Source organism: Rhinichthys klamathensis, unplaced genomic scaffold (assembly GCF_029890125.1).
Source record: "Rhinichthys klamathensis goyatoka isolate OS25496 unplaced genomic scaffold, OSU_Roscu_1.1 h1tg000654l_1, whole genome shotgun sequence".
NCBI classification, from domain to species: Eukaryota; Metazoa; Chordata; class Actinopteri; order Cypriniformes; family Leuciscidae; genus Rhinichthys; species Rhinichthys klamathensis.
In genome coordinates this window covers 794,261-816,278 of record NW_026607098.1, presented here as the reverse complement: position 1 = coordinate 816,278, position 22,018 = coordinate 794,261, and the positions used below count along the sequence as shown (strand labels likewise).

Genomic DNA, 22,018 nt, shown 5'->3' with positions numbered 1-22,018 from the left:
ACATCTGAGGAGGACTGAGCACGACTGAGATCATTGTTTGCCAGAGAATAGTTCGTCTTGTGTTTGAATCTCTAGTTTATTTGCCTGTGAAGAAAAGAGGGAACGTCGTTTGATAAAAACCCTGTTGATCTGATCTGACAGTGAACTCAAAGTCTTCAATAATAATCATTTAGAGACTACATTGAATATTTGTTCTTTTGTTCACTTATTATTGAATATTTGAGTGAACTGTAAAAAGCACAACAACAACAAAAGTGTGGGAAAACTCAAAAACAGCTCAAGTGTGATTTGTTTCTCATTTTTGGTCAGGCTTATTCCCACCCGTCAATTTTTTGCACTTTTATTGTTTTATCTTACTTTTGTGACTTCAGTTTTTTTATGTTTTTGAGATGTTTTTTTTTAACTTTAATAATTAAGAATGAATAGGTGTATCCTGACTTTTGACTAAATATATACAAAAATATTGATATTTAAAAAACAAATTTTCAAGGACAATTATATGTAGTGTACTTGTGCCATCTAGCGGTTGTTTGACATAATACACTAGAAATACAACATAAACTACTACAAAGTCAAACAAAGCAACAACAAGTCAAACAAAGCGTCTATTGAAGTTAAATTTGTTTAGTTTTAACCATAGACTGTAAAAAATAAGTTTTAACTAGTGAATTGTATGCAAATTCATTGTAAATTAGTTGCAGATCATCTCTGGTCGGTTTCAGTCACCAGGTGGCGCACGTGTCTGTCTCAAACACTGTGAGGCGTCTAAAAATACTGCCTGATTGTTTTTACACGCTTGTTTTATATTCTTAAATAATAGTAATAATAGTTATTTATAGCATATTATGTTTCCATAAATTATCGATGTAGTTATTCAGAGTTAGAGGTCTACAGAGAGATTCACGGTCCCTTGAAATCAGTTTTTTTTTTACTTTATAATACTTTAAAAAAATTCTTTTTCCGCGTTTATTTTAGGCTACTTTATAAATTATAACGGCCATGACAGACAACAAGTGGATCATAGCGAGTGAAAATGTGGGTTGATTTTCACTCAGGCGCGTTCATGTCAGACTCGTGGGGTCTTATGTAAGAGGAGTGCGCGCTGCGGAGCGTCATTCGGCGGCGGCACGAGATGAAGTTCCAGTGATGTTTACTGTCGAGTGATTTTAATGTTATTTAGTATGTTAGTTAATGTCACATCATGAGTTTATTTTAAGATTAAGCTTCACTTTAATCATAAGTATCGACTCAGGAAGCAGAAGAGCGCGGAATATCGATCCGTGACCGGTTATTGATCATCATGCCGCCCATCGAGAATGACGGGGGTCGCGAGCAGATCCGACTGAAAATCAAAGAACTGATCGATTCCAATCAAGTGATGGTGTTCAGCAAGAGCTTCTGTCCTTTCTGCGTCAAGGTGAGTGAAGATCCGTCAAAAATATGACTTATATCTCCTCGAAACTGTCATGTCATGTAAGAAGGTTTGTAAAAGAAGCAAACAGTGTATAAGGTTCTGAAGCTTACTTCTTAAAGGGACAGTTCGCCCAAAAATACAATTCTGTCATCATTTACTCGGCCTCAAGTTGTTCCAAACCTGTATGAACGCAAAATAAGATATTTTGAAGAATTATGGTAACCGAACAAGTTGATGGACACCATCGACTAACAAGAAAGAGTCATATGATCCATTCTTTGTTTCAAGAAAAAAAATCCATAACTTAGAGGTTTGGAACAATTTGAGGGTGAGTAAATGATGACCGAAGTGTCATTTTTGGGTGAACTGTCTCTTTAATTTGTGTTCAGTTTTCTCTTTTCTTTGAGAAGGCAACTTTAATAAAGTTGTTCAATTATTCTTTTCACATGTTTGAAACTAGTTATAGTTTGGGGAGAAATTTGCTTGAAAATATCTCGCAAATTTATATGGTAAAATTAAATGGTTTAAAAATGTATTTATTTAAAATATTTAACGTCTGGATTTAATATTTCCATGTTATGGCTGAAATAAAATAAAATCCTATGAGTTTATGTACTAAAAACTAAAATCAATAGTTTGTCAATGTCAAGTTCATGTTTTTAGGAATCACAGCATTTATAATGTACAGTGAGAAATATAGATAACTTTGTTTTATGATCTATAGACTCATGTCTATTTGACTTTAAAAAAAACATCTAAAGGTCTGAGGTGTAATAAAACATTCTTCAAGAAACCGAACTCTGTTAAATCTGCTTTAATTCATCAATGTTGCTTTAAGGTAACTTTAAATGGTGGCAAATGAAATATCCAATTATGACTGATGATGAAGAAAACACTTGACTAAAGTAAACTAAACGATCCTGTGATCTGTGCATCTGTCGACTGAACCAATTCTGTAGTAATTATTTTAAGAACGGTAGAGACTGTCTAGTTTTGCTCTGTAGGTCATGTCTGATGATTTGATTTGACACTGAGTCCAGAATAAACTACTTGTGGAACCAGAAATAAAACGGCAGGTTGGGAATGATTAGGGTACAAAGTAGTTATAGATATCTCCGCTTTTATCACGACTTAAATTATTTTACTCCTTTGTATTTTTGTACATAACATAAGTGCTTCACGGCTGATTTCATGTAGTTTATTTAATGCTGTTACTCTGTACTGTTATTTACATGTATTTAAATGGATGTTTTTCCGCTGCTAAATGTTATCATGTTTGAAACGCGAGTCTTGTTGAATAACTAACATGTTGGGCTTTCTGTGGTTTCAGGTGAAGGATCTCTTTAAAGAGCTGAATGTCAAGTGCATTACGTTAGAGCTGGACCTGATGGGTAAGATTTTGCATAATGACTTTTATAATAATTCCTTTCCGAGAGTGAAATGAAATGCATGGAGGATGTGTAGTATGAACTAATGGCAGATTGTTTTCATATGTACATTTCCACAAATATGTCTTCAGAGCTCATTGTCTGTCAAACATATTTAATTTAAGAAACGTGTCTTGAATATCTTTTTTTATTCTAAATGGTAATACCTTAAATGTGGTTTTCGCCACCAAAATAAACAAATACTCTGGCATGGAATTTAAAAAACAAACTATAATGTTGTTTTTTTTTTTTTTACATGAAACTAAAGTTTTAGAACAAAAAAAAACTACAAAAAGAACTGTTTTTCACAATGAAAAATTTGCATTTTTGCGCCCTACTCTGTATTTATTTGTTTATCAGGACTATTCAACTTCAACAACAATTGGGCCAAATTATAAATAAGATTATGAGTCTAAATAATTTACTGAGATAGATGCCAGATCTGAGATTACATTTATATTTGTTGACCACATTTAAAACGATGTTTAGTTTGATTTGCTGAACATTCAGTTGCATAACATTTTTACCTGAAGTTCTCTCTGATACGCAAGATAACTGAATGTGCATGTCTTCTGCATGCTGCGATTATGTAATGTCCACGTTTAGGGTTACAGCAGTTTTACTACCTCATCGACTCGACCCATTGACAGAAGTGCTGAGATACTCATGCATGTGTTCTCTGAACATTGTGCTGAACCTCTGAAGTTAATGTTTAAGCGTTTAGAGCAGTTTTTGCCATGATCTGCTGAGTCACTCCAACCAACTCATCTTTCCTTGTTTTCATTCACTCATTTGCACCCCACCATGTCTCATTCATGTCTCACGCTCGCCGTTATCTCGCTGTCCATGCACAGCTGTTCTGCTCATGTTCGTAGTATCACACTGATAATGGGTTCCCTGCTGAAAGGCTTTAAACCTGATTAGCTGTTTCGGAGCTCGGAGCCAAACATTAGTTTCAGAAGAAGTGCCAGATCCGAACCCGATTCGATTATCCATCTTGGAGGGCCGCCCATGTGGTGTAGATGTGAAACTTGAGCGCTAAGATCCTGACTGATCATGTCTGATGTGTTTTAGAGGACGGGACCAACTACCAGGACTTACTGCATGAGTTAACCGGACAGAAAACCGTCCCCAGTGTCTTCATCAACAAGAAACACATCGGAGGCTGCGACAACACCATGAAGGTACTGACTCCTCCGTTCGATCTCGGCATGTGTTCAAAATATCGGAAAAAACTTGCATTGCAATATTTAGTTTTTCTGCGATTTTGTGTTGCGATATAAAAACAATTTCACCAGATGTTTTGAATAGCTCTAGTTGAATAACTTTGAAAAATAGGGGTGATTTTATAGGGGAATAGGAAATAATAAACAAATTACAAGCATAGATCAATACAATAGAAAGATACAATTGAAATGAAATCTAACAGCACGATATCGATGCTAAAACGATATATCGTGCAGCCCTAGTTCGACAGTGAGTCTTACTCGGTCTCAGACTTTTGTCTTTTAATAATGTCTGCTCATTATTTATTCTATTCATGTAGACGAGGAACATTTGATTGACATGCGAAGCGACCAACCGTAGTTTGATTAGTTTGCTCTGAAACATGCACAGGTACAGAAGTGTTCGTGAATGTCTTTACAAACCAAAGATCACCAGAGAAATTAGTTTTGTTAATTTACAGACATAAAAATGACATTTCCTCAAGCAAACTCTTTTCAAGATTAAAGATTTGATGGCATGAAACCTTACTGACTTTATAGAACGATAAATTCCCAAGCTGTCTACTACATTTGCTAAAAAAGCATAAATCCTGGCATACGGTTCCAACCGGTTTCTGGACGGGAACATGCAGTCAGTGTTTATTATGCAGTACATTAGGTTTTTTATTTTTATAGGCTAGTCATTAGTGACTGAGGTCGAGAACGTTCTGCTGCAGAATCGCCTCACACACACACACACACCCTTTCATTTTAGCTGTAGTAGAAGATTAAGAGAATAAGTAATTAAAACCTTTCTGTCCGTCCCACATGTCTGCTAGAAGGTGTTTTTCCCATTTAATTGACAAAATTGCAGTCATCATTGATTCAGGGCAGGACTTTCAGTTTCATTGTAGAATGTGTTGGTTTCACTCTGAAACAAACTTCTCACTCGTCAAATTTTGATTGCAATTATGCAACCATTGTTATTATTAGGGCTGGGGAATTTCCTTAGACCTCCCGATATTATTTATCAATATTATAACAATTTCTAGCTTGCTATTTATTTTTTTATCTTTTTTTCATTTAGCATTTTATGTTTATTGTTTAATTTAATTTCTGCTTTACAACCTTACACATACTTTTTATTTATTAAAAAAAAAAAAAGTATTATAAAAAGAAGTGTTTAAAATATTTTGACTAATAATAAATTAAAATGTCATTTAAGTGAAGTATTTTTCAACTAAATTGCTTTTAAAAAATACAAATAGTGAAAAACAAATACATTAGAAGTATTAAAATGAAGTGCTTTCAGTGTATAACTGCAGGGCTCACTTAGAAATCACAACTGAGAAATTAACTAGATTGTTCAATGGGCCTTTAACTGCAGCTTGCATAACTTCATCTTGTTGGCCGTTAAATACATTTTTAGTTAGTAGCATCCATAAGTCCACATGCACCATTTATTTGCATTAAAGCTTGCTATTTTGGAGCCTTTTTTTATGAAGACTTTGTTTCTTTTTTTTTTTATTGGGCTGTGACCATAGTTTTATACCACCATGGTCAAGTTGACTGGCACAGCTCTAGTTTTGTACTATCAAATGTTATCACACCTATTTATTTGTTGAATATGTTGGTTTACCCCATCGGAGGTCTACTCCTAGGATCTACATATGAAATAGCTGATCAACAGTGCCTGTCTCTATCACTAATGTATCTGTATGTAGATCTGTCAGCTGTCTTTAAAAGCCCTTTCTCAGTTGTGTAAAGCAGCTCTGTGGGAAAGACCTTTGGTAATCGAGCTGAATAATGCACAAGTGGCTCTTCACAATGGCTCTTATCAGCATGTTTTTATGCTCTGATGATTGTCTGGTTGTTGTGGAAACAGGCACACAGTGATGGCGTCCTGCAGAAGCTGCTGGGTGAAGGGAGCGGGGCGTACGACTATGATCTCATCGTCATCGGCGGTGGTTCTGGCGGTCTGGCGTGTTCAAAGGTGAGTTAAATTACAGCGAGGCGGGAAGATCCTTCATCTGTAATGCTGTTTAAATACTCTGTGTGTGTCGAGTTAAGTCGGGTCAATCGGGACACTTTGTCATTTCAAACTGAGGCTCAAGTTACATGGATTCACCCTGTATTAGAGCTTAGTGTTTATAGTGCTTAGTGTTTATATATATATATTTATTTATTTATTAAAAAACCTATTAAAGGTATAGTTCACCCAAAAATGAAAACTTCTCGCCCTCAAGCTGTTGAAGCCTAAAATAAATTGTTGAATTTAAATAAAATAAAATTTGTAATGTATATTTTATTTTTATTTTTATTTTTTTACACAATAATAACTTTAATTCATCTTTTGAGGGTAATTTCTCAGCCAAATTTAATGTGCAACTAATTTGCGATTAATTAGCTTAATTAAATGCCACATTGTGTAATTTGATTTTAGATTCGAGTTTTAAAAGCTGGACAGCCCATATATATATACACATACTAGGGCTGGGACAACGCGTCGACGTCATCGATTAAGTCGACGCAAAAAATATGTCGAGGCAAAATATGCGCGTCGATTCGTCAGACCCAAAACAAAGATGGCAGCGCCGGAGAGTAGTAGCAACACGAGTGGCTCCTCAGACTTTCAAAGTGCAAGGTGCAAAGTGCACTCGTTCCTCTAAAGTAGAGATGCACCGATTGATTGGCTGGTGACCGGAATTGGCCGATTTTCATGTGATCGGCGACTGGCCGGTCAGTCTGACATATTCCGATTTTATGCCGATCAAATGCACTCGGACGCCGCATGATTAACATCGCGCAACATTAGCATCACACGTGCACACGGAACGCACATGTAGGGAACCTCGTGAATTACGGCCGTTTCACACCGCAAGCATGAGCAGTGCGGGGTTTTTTTTCCGGCGTGCATGTTAATCAATGAGTGCATTCACACCGGGAGCAAGTGAAGCGCGGGTTTCGGCGCAGAGTATTTTTTTTGCAGCACTGCTCTCAATTAAAGTGAACGCACACTTTTGATGGACAAAATAAATATGATTTCACTCAAAAAGTGCCCAAATGCACATGTCTGGTGTGTTTTAACAAGAACTGGAGTAGGCTATGTCAGAAAAGAAAATGAAGACTCAAATATTTATAGAATTTTTTTTTTTATTGAATGCTAGACATCAAGTTGGTATTTTCATCTGAAAGAAGAATTACAAGATGCACTATTTTTTAGTAAGCTTGGCCTATGTGTTTTCAAGGCTTCAAAGTTTTATTGAATGCTACCTCTGACTAAGAATGCATTACTTTGCACTTGTATATTTTTTTATTTGGGAATTTTAAGAGCAATAAACATATATTGCAATGTTAAGGAATTCATGTTTTTTTCATTCAGATATATAAATCAACATGTATAAATTGGTATTAGTCAATTCAGCGCCGCCGCTCCCACCACACGCATCACGCGCTGTGCGTAGGGCACCAAGTGCTGAGGGGGCACCAAAAATAGCCTAATGAAAAACCAATCATCAAACTTCTTGTTATAATCAGATTCAGCGCGTTCTTCCTCTTCATTCCGCAGCGGCGCCGAGCAGAGACAGAGAGCACGTCAGAAACACAGGACAGGGTGTGTGTGTGTGTGTGTGTGTTCTTCTGAGCCTCATTGGTCTGTCACTGCTCGTCAATGTCAGAATATTTGAGATGACCAATCAAATCAAAGTAGGCAGGCTTTATGTTCACAGACGCTGAGCGCGAATTTTAACAGTGCAACTCGACGCTTCAGTGTACGGTCAAGTGCGAGATAAGATGTAAGTAGCTAAACTTAACTTTATTTGACAGGTTTTTTTAGGTCATAAATGTTAAACGAATGACAAAAAATAATTAGGCAAACTAATATAGTTTTGTCTAATTTCGCCATTTTTAACTGAAAATAGGCCTGTAACATGTAGCCTAGTGTAATAGTTTAGGCTACTGTCATTGTGAGGGGACAAGAAACATGAACAAAGCCGTTTTCATCATGTTAGGCGCAGGATTTATAATGAATGTGTACATATTGAGAATAAAATACAAATTGTAACCTTTAGTAAATTAAAAAAAGCCAACTTTAGGAGGGGAAGAGACAGGGCAAGATAAAAACAAAGAGAAAAAGAGTGTGATGCTGATGAGGAGAGAAAAATAATCAGCTGCCCACTGACATGGTTTTAAAGCTGTTGTTATCGAATTATTATTATTATTATTATTTTTTTTGCCTTCACAACATCTTAAAATGCACATCTGTAGTTCAGAAAAATCCAAAATTTCCCCCGAACACCCCTAACTAACCTGCCTCAAATTCGGGATCCCAGTGATTATAAAACCATGCCATTGCATGGTAATGAAACTAGTTAATAGTAAACATTAGACCCTAATCTAAAGTGTTACTTTTTAGCTTTTTAATTTTTTTATAAATCATACCCTCATTGGGGGCTTAGCCCCCCAAAATGAAAATCCTAAATGAAAATGTTTTTTTTTTAGGGGGGGGCGGGGGGGTATCATAAATGAATTATGCTTAGGGCACCAAAATGGCTAGCAGCGGCACTGAGTCAATTAATGGGGAGATAATCGATAACAGAATCGAATCGAAATCGAATCGGACAGAAAAACGAATCGTTAGATTAATCGATGCATCGGAAAAATAATCGCTAGATTAATCGTTTAAAAAATAATCGTTTATCCCAGCCCTAACACATACACATACACACTTGACTTGAAAGAATTAAAATCCAGATCTAGATAAAAATCTACTTGAGGCACAGTTTATTCCCGCTAAATGAGCACAAGGAGAAAATACCTTTTATAATAAACAGCATTGTTTAGATTCAAATAATTTATATATTTATATGCTTATTTAATACATTTACCTATTATGTACATATTTTATACATTTACCAAATAATTGTTTTCTAGGGTTTTCAGTTTTGAATTTGATTTTAAAAGGATTCACAGAATTGGAACAAAACTATCTAATTACAACATTTTTAGGTTGCTTAATTTTATGCTGCCAGTAAAATCATCATAAATACTCAAAATATCAAACCTTGCACTGTAAATGTATTGATGGTGCATGTAAAGGCCTGATATAGAATTGAACCTGGAAATTTTCATGTAGCCAGTCTCTGTTGAAACTCAGAGCAACTCTCTGGGTTTTGCACAGGATTTAGATTTTAACACGTCTCCTTCCTGCCCAAACAGGAAGCAGCTGCCTTGGGCAAGAAGGTCATGGTTCTGGATTATGTTGTTCCCACACCAAAGGGCACTACCTGGGGTAAGAATACCAGAATCAAACATTCTTATGATATGATCGAGATATATATGATGATGAAGATTATGATACGAGGTCTGTCTCCAGGTCTGGGCGGCACGTGTGTGAATGTGGGCTGTATTCCTAAGAAACTGATGCATCAGACGGCACTGCTTGGCACAGCCATAGGAGACGCCCGCAAGTTCGGCTGGGAGTTCAGTGATCAAGGTCAGTCGTAACATTCAACACGGTTGGGAATATAAAGCGGCACATGATACACTGGCTCTGTGATCGGGATGCAAGACAAGAATTACACCACGTCATGTAATGCATTGCACTTAGAAATGATTTTTAAAAAGTGCCTGTTTGATAATGTGCAAAGAGTTCTTCATGCATTAGTGGTTAAAGTTGTGATGCAATTTTGTGTTTTCTTCTGTGAAGACATTTCAGTTGCAAATGTATTTCCTCTTTCTCTGAAAGTCGATTATTAGTAACTTTATGAAACGATTTAAGTGACAGCAACCTTGTGAATATATCTAGAAATGGTTTGAAAGACTTTGAGGGTCCTCAGTTATATCTTTTATTAACCCTTTAGAACCGGCTGTGTCGTCGCCGACACAGATCAGCAAGCTGTATTCATTGTACCGTAACTCTTCAACCGTTCGCACTATCAAAACCATTCAAATTGCCCCTAACAGGAGACAACATGCGCTTTTCGTCAATATACGGCTTATTACGGTAATTTCGTCAGCAAATGACAGCAGCTTTCTGGCAAAGCGGGAAGGAAGGATTTGAACAGAGAGATACGAAGTGCGGCAGGTTAGAGTGTTTTAGATTGCATAAAATAATAAAAGAAACTAACAAATACATGGTGAAAGAAGTGGTAGACAGCAGAAGAGGGGATTGGGATGATATTTAATGAAACTTGGGAGGCGGATGGCCGTTACTCTTTCACGTATCTTTACATGTGGTGTATGCATGTGTATGTGTGTGCGTGCCTATGAATGGACGCATTTGTATGTGTGCGTGTATGAAAAAAAAGTGTCCTAAATGAAAACTGTGCAACCCAATGTCACAAAAAAGACTTGTATAGATGTATTATACTTCATTTTTCAACTTTAAAGTGTTAGTTTCTTTCGTTCGTGATTTTTCTGTTTGTTTTTTTCTAAATAAAAATCAGAATGTATTCTCGTTTTTTTATTTTTGTCTATTTAAATTCTATTTACAAACTCACCACACACAATAATGGTCAATAACTGTCATTTGTTGAAAGCTAATCTTTTTCTGAAAAAGATGACACCTTGCACATGAACATGGCACATTGTTTTAGAATTTTACAGTCAAAAAATCAAAATATGTGAAAAACACCTATTTTAGCTTCAGGTTCTAAAGGGTTAAAAGGAATATTAATGGGTGATTTAACACAAGAAAACTTCCTAAAACACACAGAACAACTGATAATTACAACATTCAATGTGTCGTAAAGTTTTTGCTTTCAAGCATGTCCACTTTTTCTCTTAATGTAGATTTCTTTTCGTGTCTTCTGTTTCACTTTCTCATCAAATATTGTCTTTTTATTAAAGTGACTCACAACTGGGAGACGATGAGGACTGCGGTGAATAACTACATCGGTTCATTGAACTGGGGCTACAGAGTTTCCCTACGAGACAAAAACGTCAATTACGTCAACGCCTACGCTGAGTTTGTGGAGCCGCATAAGATCAAGGTAAGTGTGTTCTGATCCAGCGAGCCAGCTGCACTGAAGCTTCACCATATTCACTACAAAATGCATTATAAATGCATGTAAAATGGATCAAAAGGAGAGCTAACTCCACTACAGGTCCAGATACAATGTGAATGCGAAGAGAACTGGATTAAATTTCCACTTAATTTACTTTTAGAGGACTAAAAAAAAGCATGAGTTTAAGTGTGAAGTGTAATTCATTCCTACTTTTGGCAGCAGAACATGGAGAAAATGTGCCTTTATGACATTGGAGAGCTGTTTCTGTGTGTTTAAGGCTTTTCTTTTAGCTTTATTCAAATGCCAGTACTATGAGAGATGCTAAAAGTTGCATATTACAGTTCAAATCACACTCACAGTACGTCTAAAGCTGCCCTCATCTTATTTTTTTGTTGACTCTTCCCAACAGGCCACCAACAAGCGAGGTAAAGAGACGTTCTACACCGCGGCTAGGTTTATCCTGGCAACAGGAGAGCGGCCTCGTTACCTGGGCGTCCCGGGAGATAAAGAGTATTGCATCACCAGGTGAGACTGAGTTCACAGCGGTAAACCTCCTCTGGAGAGCTGGGTAAACGCAGCTGGACCTCAGGGGGTCGTTAAAGGAGTCCTGCTGACTTATTTACAGCATTTATTGATCTAAAGCTGGTTCATGCTCAGTCACTAAGGGAACAAAGGCTGAATGACGTGTCAAATTTCGCTGGTACTTGTGATTAGTGACAATAAAGGCTACTACTAAATAGGAGGAGGATTTCCTTCAGTAGCTCTGATATGAGTGGCTTAAATGTGGAAAATTATCAAGTTAGTTCATGTAGCTTATTTAAGAATGGCACGACGTCTTACATGAAGGACTCTATGATTTCTGTGACGCGTATTAAAATTGCGGAATAGTCATAGAAAATGGAATTGTGTAATGCAGAATGTCATAGAAGTTGCCAAATTTTGGATGAATAAATCAAAATTAGGACTATGCACTTAATCAAATCGCAATATGGAAAGTGTCTGTAAATATTAAACCGCAAAAAAGACTATTTAAATATGAAGTCTGTGTGAATGAATGGCATGGTATCATCAACTACACATACTCAAGCTTGCATGATGCTCGTGGGGTTTTTAGTTTTGTTTGCCTAAAAGGAATTGTTTAATTTTCATTTGATTTACAATTGAATAGGTTAAAAAATGTTTAATGTTTTATGCCTTCATTTGATTACCAGAGTTTTTGAAAAATGTGTATTAAATTATGAATCCAGAAAAATCAGGACAAAAAAAATAGTGCCCTGTTATTAAATGACATGTATGATTATGATTTCTGTGACTCGTATAAAATCGTGGAATAGTCATAGACAATGGAATTGTGTAACTGGGAATGTCACAGAATTTGCCAAGTTTTGGATGAATAAATCAACTAGGACTGTGCATTTAATCAAATCGTGATATGGAAAGTGTATAAATATAAAACCGTAGAAAAGGCTATTAAAATATGAATTCTGTAAATGCCACAGTTTCATCAAATACTCGCAAGCATGAAGCTCGTATTGTTTTCAGCAGTTTGCCAAAAAAATTCGTTTGAATTACATTTTAAAGGATTACATAAATTGTTGGTTTTATGCCTTCATTTGAGTTTTGATACTTTTTTTTATTATTATTTTTTTATTATAAAATCAGACAAATTAAAACAAAGAATTTTATTTTATAGGGCCCTATTTTACTTTTAATAAATTGCTGTTAAATTCTAAGTTTCAGCATTTTAATTAAGACATCCTTTTTGATTGCTAACATTTTAATTTAACCTTTTAAATTGGAGTCCAGAGAAATGTAAATTTAAAAAAATTATCCAGAAATATTAAAACAGAAAAAATGGAATTGAGTCAGTACGGCATCGAAATGGCACGCCTTTAACCTGAATGTGTGTGTGCTCTTTTATGAATCAGCTGAAGTTTGCTGATGGTTATTCTTCTTTTATCTGATGAGGAAGTGAAGTGCAGGAGTTTGGTAGTAACTTAAGCCTCTGTGGTTTTGAGCATATTGACTTTTCTCTTGGGCAGCGTTTATGATGTTTACCTGTACATCTGAACTTGTGTCTGCATTGGAGGAAAACATGATCCATAAGTCTTGTGCCCTCATCGGTTTTGTTCGTTCTTCACAGTGATGACCTGTTTTCGTTGCCCTACTGTCCCGGGAAGACTCTTGTTATCGGGGCGTCGTATGTCGCTCTGGAGTGTGGGGGTTTTCTGGCCGGGTTGGGACTGGACGTGACCATCATGGTTCGCTCCATTCTGCTTCGAGGATTCGACCAGGACATGGCCAACCGTGCGGGAGATTACATGGAGACGCACGGGGTCAAATTCCTCAGGAAGTTTGTTCCGACCAAGGTTGGTGCATGCGTGCGGTTAAACATTACTGAAATCTATAATGATGCATTATCTATCGTAGCCGTGATTATGTAATAATCATGGCATCTTTACACACATTATCGAGGTGATAAAACATCACGGGGATTTCTTTTCCCACAGATCGAGGAGCTGGAAGCTGGAACTCCGGGCCGACTTAAAGTCACGGCCAAATCAACCGAGAGTAACGAGATCTATGAAGGGGAATACAACACTGTGAGTGTCCTGCCTTTCTATTGGCCAAAACTTCAGATATCATTACAGCCTGTTTTTATCTTGTCTGCCATCTTTGGCTCGGTTTCAAATCCTAGTGTGTGCCGTTTATTATTCAAACATTTTTCAAACATTTTACATTCTCTTCAGGGAAATGAACCCAGTGACTTTGTGAAATGTTAATTGATAATTTCCATTATAAATGTGGTGAACCTATGACACCATTTGCTTAAGTCGTTGGGAAACGGCTGGAAAAAGATTGAAGTTTCAGAGTTTAAAAGCAAGTATTTTTGTTAAACTGGGTTCGTACAGGGTGCTTAAAATGCTTGAAGTACTTCAATTTGACTTTTTAAAATGCAAGTCCTGGAAGACCCTTTAAATCAGCCATATTTATGAAAAGGTACTTGGAAAGTGCTTGAATTATTGAAAGACAATATATTTGAAATTAGTGTTTAATTTTATCGATAAAACAATCTTTCCACACATAATGAATCTGCAGCCTGTATAGAGCCATTTCTCATGACTATGAGTGTGATATTGCTCATAAATATCCAAGTATATGGTACAATTTCATTCTTCAGGTCAATCATATATTCTTGGAAATAATTTAGTTTGAATAAGGAAAGCCATATCTTTGTCATCGTATCCTTTCAATGGTTACAGTTTCCACAGTCATTGCATCTGCTGCACTTTATTAGTACCGTTTTGTTTGATTGGTTTATTTCAGGGCTGTCAAATGATTAATCACGATTAATCATATCCAAAATAAAAGTTTTTTTTACATAATATATGTGGGTGCACTGTGTATAATTATTTTGTATATATATATTAATACACACATGCATGTATATTTAAGAAAAAAATATTATTTATATATAAAATATTTATATATAATATAAATTATATATAAATCTATATACAGTATATACATGGAAATATTTCTTAAATATATACAAGCATGTGTGTGTATTTATATATATAAAGTAATTATACACAGTGCACCCACATATATTATGTAAAAAAAACTTTTATTTTGGATGTGATTAATCACGATTAATCATTTGACAGCCCTAGTTTATTTTTGTTTATCTATTTACCTTTTTTCAGAATTTGAAGGTAATAAAGATATTGTTTGATAAATGAGATCTCTAAAGTCCTTAAACCAAAAAAGTGGTGCTGAAAGTCCTGGAATTTAATTTTACAGTGTGTACGAACCCTGAAGCACTTGCATCAATTATTCAGTATTACCCTATAAGAGCTGTATAGTTGTCTAAGAGTGTGAGGTCTGACTACAGTTCAAGGTAAATGTCATTCCTGTGAGTCGAGTTTGCTCCGTGTGAACAATGCTTTGCCTTAATATTATTTTGTTCATCAAAACGTATCAAGCCAAGGCACTCAAGAGTTAATGTATATAAAAAGCCTTTATTTCATTATGGCTTAGGCAATTAAAAACAGTTTTCAAATAACGCACACCTTTTAAGGTCCTTTAAAGCAGCGATTAGTTAGTCATGTGACAATCACCTTGAGAATCACAATAGAGAATAAATTGTTGGATAAATAGGACATCTCACCAAAACATAATTAAACCCAACATATGTTCTGAAAAAAAGATAATGCACGGAAGTGTAAGAAACCCGAAATCAACAATGTATTCCAATAATAACTTTAACTTTTTTTAGAAAAGAAAAAATAAGTCATGTAAATATAAGTGCAACATCACATAAGATATCAATGAAATATACAAATCTGAATTTGTATGTGATATTGCTCATAAATACTGAATGAGCACTGTGCCACTGTTCGTCCGACTGTTTTTACTGTACTTTATTTTCTTTTTAATTCTAAACTGTTTTAATTATTGTTATTTCTTTTGATTTTTTTTATTTCTTCTATGTAAAGCACTTTGAATTACCATTGTGTATGAAATGTGCTATATAATTAAACTTGCCTTGCCCCTTGCCTTGAATCAACAATATTCTCAGTTCCAAACCTTGGATCAAAAAAATAAATAAATATCAATACAAGTACAACATCACATAAGATATCAATGAAATTGTTGTTTTGTAACCAAAGGCACTTGTCAGCAGTTGTCAGCATTGTCACATTCCTTACATGTTGCTAATGTTGGTCTGTGTGTGTGTGTGTGTGTGTGTGTGTGTGTCAGGTGTTGATCGCAGTGGGTCGTGACGCCTGTACAGGAAAGATCGGTCTGGACAAAGCTGGAGTTAAAGTCAATGCCAAGTATGTCTCTTTCTTTTGAATAGATTATTTTGGTCATCTGGCCTCATAGCTCCTCCCCCACAACCCATAACACAGTCCTTGTTGTCACGGCAGCATTTAAAGGGGCGGGGTCAGAGTGAGTAGGAGAGGCGGGGTCAGGAGTGTCATGGTGAATCAGCAGTATTTCCTCTGGGAGTGTGTCCAGCGTCTGACCTCGGTGACACGGAGTGTGTTTACAGAACACACCACACACTGGGATGTAGACGGGCGGGATGAGTTAAGCAGAGTGTTTCCATTGAACAGCATGGGAGAATGCATATTAATTCACACACAGACTGAAGTGTGTATGTGTGTGTGGTTTGAGGGATTAGTGCAGCAGGTTTTAGATCCGTTCTCAAGCACAGTCATGTGATTCCATATGACCCACACACACATGACTGATGCACTGCTGTTTTATGGTTCATAGTTTTTCAGTTTTGTAATGTGCATTTTGTGTTACATAACATAAACTGTATGGGATTTTAAAAGTCATTGTGCGTTTGTTACAGTAAATCTCAGTTCTGACTTTTCCTAAATTGCAGAAGGGAACTAATGATGATGTAATGTGGCTGATATATTATTACGAAGCAATTTTCATTTCATTTCTGTCTGGAGAGCAAATATCTCAAGATGTTTTATATATCCGTTAAACAAACAGATTTTTTTAGTTATTGATTTTTTTAGGACATTTAATAAAAATATCGATACAAGGATCTAATGTTTAGATGGTTTGAGGATAAATAATTGAAGTTTCTCTGCAGTTCTGCTACTCATGATGATGACAAACATTTCCACAAAGGTGAAAGTAAACTGATTCAGATCAAGCATCAGAACCAAGTGTGAAATATACTTTTATTGTGACTCCTTCATATGCCGTTCATGCACATACAGTCCCAATTACAGTGGCTTTTGGTCCTCAAGACTGAGTCAATATGAACATGAGTCATTGTCTGTTCCTCCATCCAGGACTGGGAAGGTTCCCGTGAACGATGAGGAGCAGACTAATATTCCTCACATCTATGCGATTGGAGATATCCTGGAGGGAAAGTGGGAGCTCACGCCTGTGGCCATTCAGGCCGGGAAACTTCTGGCTCGACGACTGTACGCTGGATCATCTTTAAAGGTCTGGCATAGTCATAACCATCGGCGCCGTCTCCTGGAGATTCTCCAGGGAGATTAAAGTCTCATGCCTGGTTCAGATTACACGATTTTAGCCGATTTTGGCACGATCTGTTTGACGTAGGGTGTCGTGGGGATTCGGGCGTCAGGACGCCATATTCAAACGCGCATACCTAAAGAATGAACTCTTAATACACATGTGCACGCCATCAGCTTTCTCACCGGTTCGTGTTTTTAAAGTTTGCGTAGAGAGAACTTAAGGGTTTTCTGTTAGAACGGTGTCGTGTTAGCGGGCCCTAAGTTAATATCTAATGATTGTTGCGATGGAAGTGAATCAATTAAAACAAACTTTAGCTGGAAAATAACTTTATTCTAGAGCTGTCATAAAGCCAAAACAATCTCTGTTACTTTAATTTCCTATTATCACTGTAAAGCAGCTTTGGAACAATCTACATTGTTAAAAGCGCTATATAAATGAAGAAGACTTGACGCAAGATTGGATCGTTTCATTTTGTATAGTGTCATAGTGGGCGACAACCGAAGTCGCGTCTGCGATGCTTCACGACATCACAATAAAAATACTAGCATGTTTAATTTTTTTTTTCCCGGTCCTCCACTACGGTTTCCGTCATGAGTGTGTGTGCGAGGGTGGCGGGCGGGTACGCGATGACTGGTCAGAAAGCAACGTGTAGTCTGATATGTTTCTTGTCCATGACACGACAAGATTTTAGGAGTCAAAATCGCGTAATCTGACACAGTGACTATTGTAACAGGCTAAAAAATTGTGTAATCTGAACCAGGCATTATATAGAGTAGTGCTGGGCGGTATGACAAAAATCCATATGGTATTTTTCAAAACTATACAGGTTTCACGGTATATGACGATATTTTTTTATTTAAGCAAGACTGGGTGTTAACCACATTTCCTACTGATTAAGAGAGAAAATACTGCAGTATATTGACTTAGAATGCCCTATTTTACTGCCATGAGTGAATATTATAGAAAGAAAATCCACACTAGTATTTATACAGGTTTGCAGTGTTTACAAAGAGTTGCCAGCAGGAGGTGCTGTAGGAGCGGCAGAAACGGCGGTTTCCCCGGTAACGGCTGAACACAAACCTGTGCTTTAAACGCTGCTTTATCAGGAAAGATAAAGATTCAATTGAAATAACATCGAAACTTTTCTAAAGACCGTCAGTTCACTTCAGATACATTCATATAAAAACTCCCGCGCCGCGTTTGGACTGTGAAAAGCAAACGACGTCAAAGCCAACCACAAATAGATTTTCCAAAAGGCTGTGTTGATTATTGTTTATTATAATTATTTATTATAATTTTACAGCTATCAATTATAGTTTAACCTATCTATCTTCACCGTCACGCTTAGTAACACACACACATCTGTGCATCACCAGTGCAACAGTGAACCTCTCAAATAGTCGTGCCGCGTTCCCAACGTTAAAGCGTCATACACCGGTATTGCAGTATATTAATTTCATAACAAAAATAAACACCGGTATTCGGTATGATGAACTTGTATACCGCCCAGCTATAATAAAGAGCGGAATTTATTATTATTATTTTTTTTATGATTATAACCGTTTTTTCTCGTGTGTGTGTGTGTGTGTAACAGTGCGATTATGTGAACGTTCCCACCACTGTTTTCACTCCTATGGAATACGGCAGCTGTGGTCACGCGGAGGAGAAGGCCGTGGAGATCTACGGACAGGAGAACCTCGAGGTGTGTGTGTGTGTGTGTGTGTGTGTGTGTGTGTGTGTGTGTGTGCGTGCGCTCAGACGGGGAACATGAATAGTCTGTTCTGGTAATTGTTGTAATGATGCGTGTCTGTGCAGGTTTATCACAGTTTGTTCTGGCCTCTGGAGTTCACCGTTGCCAGCCGAGACAACAACAAGTGTTACGCCAAGATCATCTGCAATAAACTTGACAATGTAAGACACGCGTAACAGCCAGCGTCCTCTAGCAATGTTGACTTCTCTTCTTTTATCAAACTATGATTTTAAGTCAAGATCAGACATTAGATAATACAATTCTACACTTTACAATAAGGTTTAATTTACCTTTGTTAACAAACAACACTGGTAGAAGCACTTCATTGTAAGTTTTTGTTTCCTAAAACTGTTAAAAATAAATAAAAAAATTTAATTGAAAAAAAGCTGAAATAAAATATAAAGATTAGATCAAAAACTTAAACAAATGTTGCCTTGGAAGCTAATTGAAATTAGGTAAAGTTGAAGTACTTAAATTAATAAAATAAGCTTAAAATGACAATTCAAAATATAAAAGCTAATTGAAAAATGAATGTTGTTATTATTAAAATATATATATTAAATGAAGCTGGAAGCTTGTTTCTGCCACGAAATAAAAAAGGTTGTGACTTATCTTAATGAGACTTTCTTTTATTTTATTTTTTTCTCAATTCTGGGTTGGAAAGTACAAATTGTGAGCCTTTTTTCCTTGCTATTGTGAGTTTCTGAGTTGCTAGATGAAAGTCGCAATTACCTTCTTTTTTTTTTCTTTTTGGTGGTGGAAACAAGCTAATAATAAAGTAACTGGCTTCTATAGAATTTCTTCATCTTAATTTCAATATTTTACCAATACATTTTAAAATCAAGTTGCACAATGGGAACAGACAATGAGCAATTGCATTACAACAGCAGATTTGTGCGTTCTGTTTGAATCGAGCATATAAAAAGTGCTGCTCAATTTTGTAACAAGCAGTGACCAATTTCTATTAAGGAATGTTTTTTGATAGAATGCAATCAAATGCTTTTCATTCAGTGGTGTTAGAGACGTGATCCTGTAACCCCTGTGTTGTGTGTGTGCAGGACCGTGTGATTGGCTTTCACTATCTGGGTCCTAATGCTGGAGAGGTCACACAGGGCTTCGGAGCCGCTATGAAGTGTGGGATTACCAAAGACCAGCTGGACCACACCATCGGGATTCACCCCACCTGTGCCGAGGTGCGTTTCCTTTGACTCCACTACTTAAAGTGGATCTATTACGACACTTTTACAAAGTCTCTACTAGAACAGGTTTTCATGCTCGAATGTTAAACACATTTTCCTCATATTTCTTCATTGTTGCGGCTCCTCTCTTCCCAGTCTGTCAGTAACGCTCTGTTTAGTTCCTGTCTCTATGAAGCCCCTCCTCCTGAAAAGCACACTGTGCTCTGATTGGTCGGCTGGATCAGTGTGTTGTGATTGGTCGAGCGCTTCGAGTGTGTTTGGGAAATGTCCCGCTCTTACCATAACCACCAGTTTAACACACTACTGACTAACTCAACCAGACCCCGCCCCTTTATTCTGCGTATGAATTATTTAAATGAGGAATATTGTGACGTATTCGTTCCCGGAAGAAACTCAAGACTACAATGGAGGCGTTTCAGGAGTTCAGAAACACTGACACTGATATAGAGAAGAGCTCCGCAACATTACACACTAAAGAAAGATGACCATGTAAAAAAGCATAATAGGCTTATTACTCATTTGATGTTCTTATTTTTTAAGCACATGATCATAACATGTCCTTCCCTTTATTTGTTTCAGATATTCACCACGATGGAGGTCACCAAAAGCTCTGGCGGTGACATCACTCAGTCGGGCTGCTGAGGTTAAACCCTGCTGGTTTAACAGGCTGTCAGTACCAGTTCAAACTGGTGATGTATTCCTCTTAGCTTAAACACACTCTCTAGAGGTACAACATCATGATGTTTCACTGCTTACAGAAGGCTTTTGTGTCTGTCGTTCCCTTTCACCCTTTACAAACCATGTGATCGTTTGCACATGTGCTGGAAGGGGCGGAGCCATTAGACACGACGGCCTTTAGAGGCGGGGCTTCACTTGCTGAAGAGACCAATGATTGGGAGAGGAATGTTGATTGACAGCCTGTTAGACAGCGGGGTTACTCTGCTCAAAATCACCGTCCGAGTCAGAAATGCACCAAATGCGCTTGTGATTTCTTTTCTTTCATACACACACGCGTGCGTACGTGGTGCTCCGTGATGTTTTAACCCCTAACCCACGCTCAGTGGCGGGTTACGACTGATGTTTTCTGCACTTGGACTTTAAATGGGTGAATCCATGTTAACACGCGCTCTCTGGACTCACGAGGGCGGCGCACTTTCCTTTCTTTTGGTTGTAGAAGATTAATTTTCTATATTTAATAGTGGGTTTGTCATCAGTTGCTCGTCAGGATTATAGTTAGCGGGATTTCACTTCCCGCTCTCATCATCATTATTATTATTATTATTATTATTCTCTGATTTAGTGGTCGAGTAACAGAGACGTGATCGAAGCGCAAACCAAATGCAGCATGTAGATGCTTCCTCGTGAAAGTATTTAAAATAACTCATTTATAGTTTGATGCCTGTTAAAGCACTTAGAAATATCAATAAAATGTGTATGTTCATATTTTTATAAATGTGTATATATATCTTTACATCACTGGATTACATGTATCTGTTTGGAGGATTCATTCACAAATAAATGCATGTCTGTTAGTTTGACGTTTGCTGTTTATTTGCTTTCTGGATTATTTGACGTTATTCTCTCCCTTCTGCTCTCTAAGGGTTAAAGTTCATGATCTGTCACTCAGCACCTGTTAAATGTACAATATTTCCATAGTATCTCTGTTTAATTCTGTTCATGGACTTTAATAACACTGCACAATCTAAATTTCTCACAGGTGTGTTTAATTTATCTAACACATGCATTAATCTAAGTGCTAGAACTAACATTCAAAAAGCTGCTATTTTTCAGTGTTATGAATAAAGTTTAGTCACTATAATTATACATTTATAACTACTACCTTAACGTGTTCTGCTTGAAAGGGAGCGCAATTAAATACATAATTTATATTATTTTCTAAATGTATGTGCCCATTAAATATCTATTGATCAGAATATATAGTCGATTTGTGTATTTCATGTTAGTTAGTTATTGCATTAGCTCTTTGCTTGTGTATAT

General features: G+C 36.7%; 1 protein-coding gene across 1 annotated transcript; it reads left to right on the top strand.

Annotated features, from left to right (window-relative positions):
* The first annotated feature begins 1,134 nt into the window (after positions 1-1,134).
* On the top strand, positions 1,135-20,719 carry txnrd3 (thioredoxin reductase 3). The gene is made up of 16 exons (XM_056241571.1): positions 1,135-1,417; positions 2,745-2,805; positions 3,916-4,025; positions 5,932-6,039; positions 9,264-9,336; positions 9,421-9,540; positions 10,896-11,038; positions 11,463-11,578; positions 13,197-13,422; positions 13,564-13,656; positions 15,818-15,894; positions 16,879-17,035; positions 18,666-18,773; positions 18,887-18,982; positions 19,880-20,014; positions 20,600-20,719. Exons 1-16 carry the CDS (start codon positions 1,301-1,303, stop codon positions 20,660-20,662), a joined length of 1,803 nt encoding a protein of 600 aa, XP_056097546.1. The 5' UTR covers positions 1,135-1,300; the 3' UTR covers positions 20,663-20,719.
* The last annotated feature ends 1,299 nt before the right edge of the window (positions 20,720-22,018 follow it).

Bases quoted from the DNA above. Each gene is read 5' to 3' on its own strand.
- txnrd3 (XM_056241571.1), top strand. From the start codon at position 1,301: ATGCCGCCCATCGAGAATGACGGGGGTCGCGAGCAGATCCGACTGAAA. The intron at 9,541-10,895 runs GTCAGTCGTAAC...TTTTTATTAAAG, and splicing joins CTGGGAGTTCAGTGATCAAG to TGACTCACAACTGGGAGACG. The intron at 18,983-19,879 runs GTAAGACACGCG...GTGTGTGTGCAG, and splicing joins TCTGCAATAAACTTGACAAT to GACCGTGTGATTGGCTTTCA.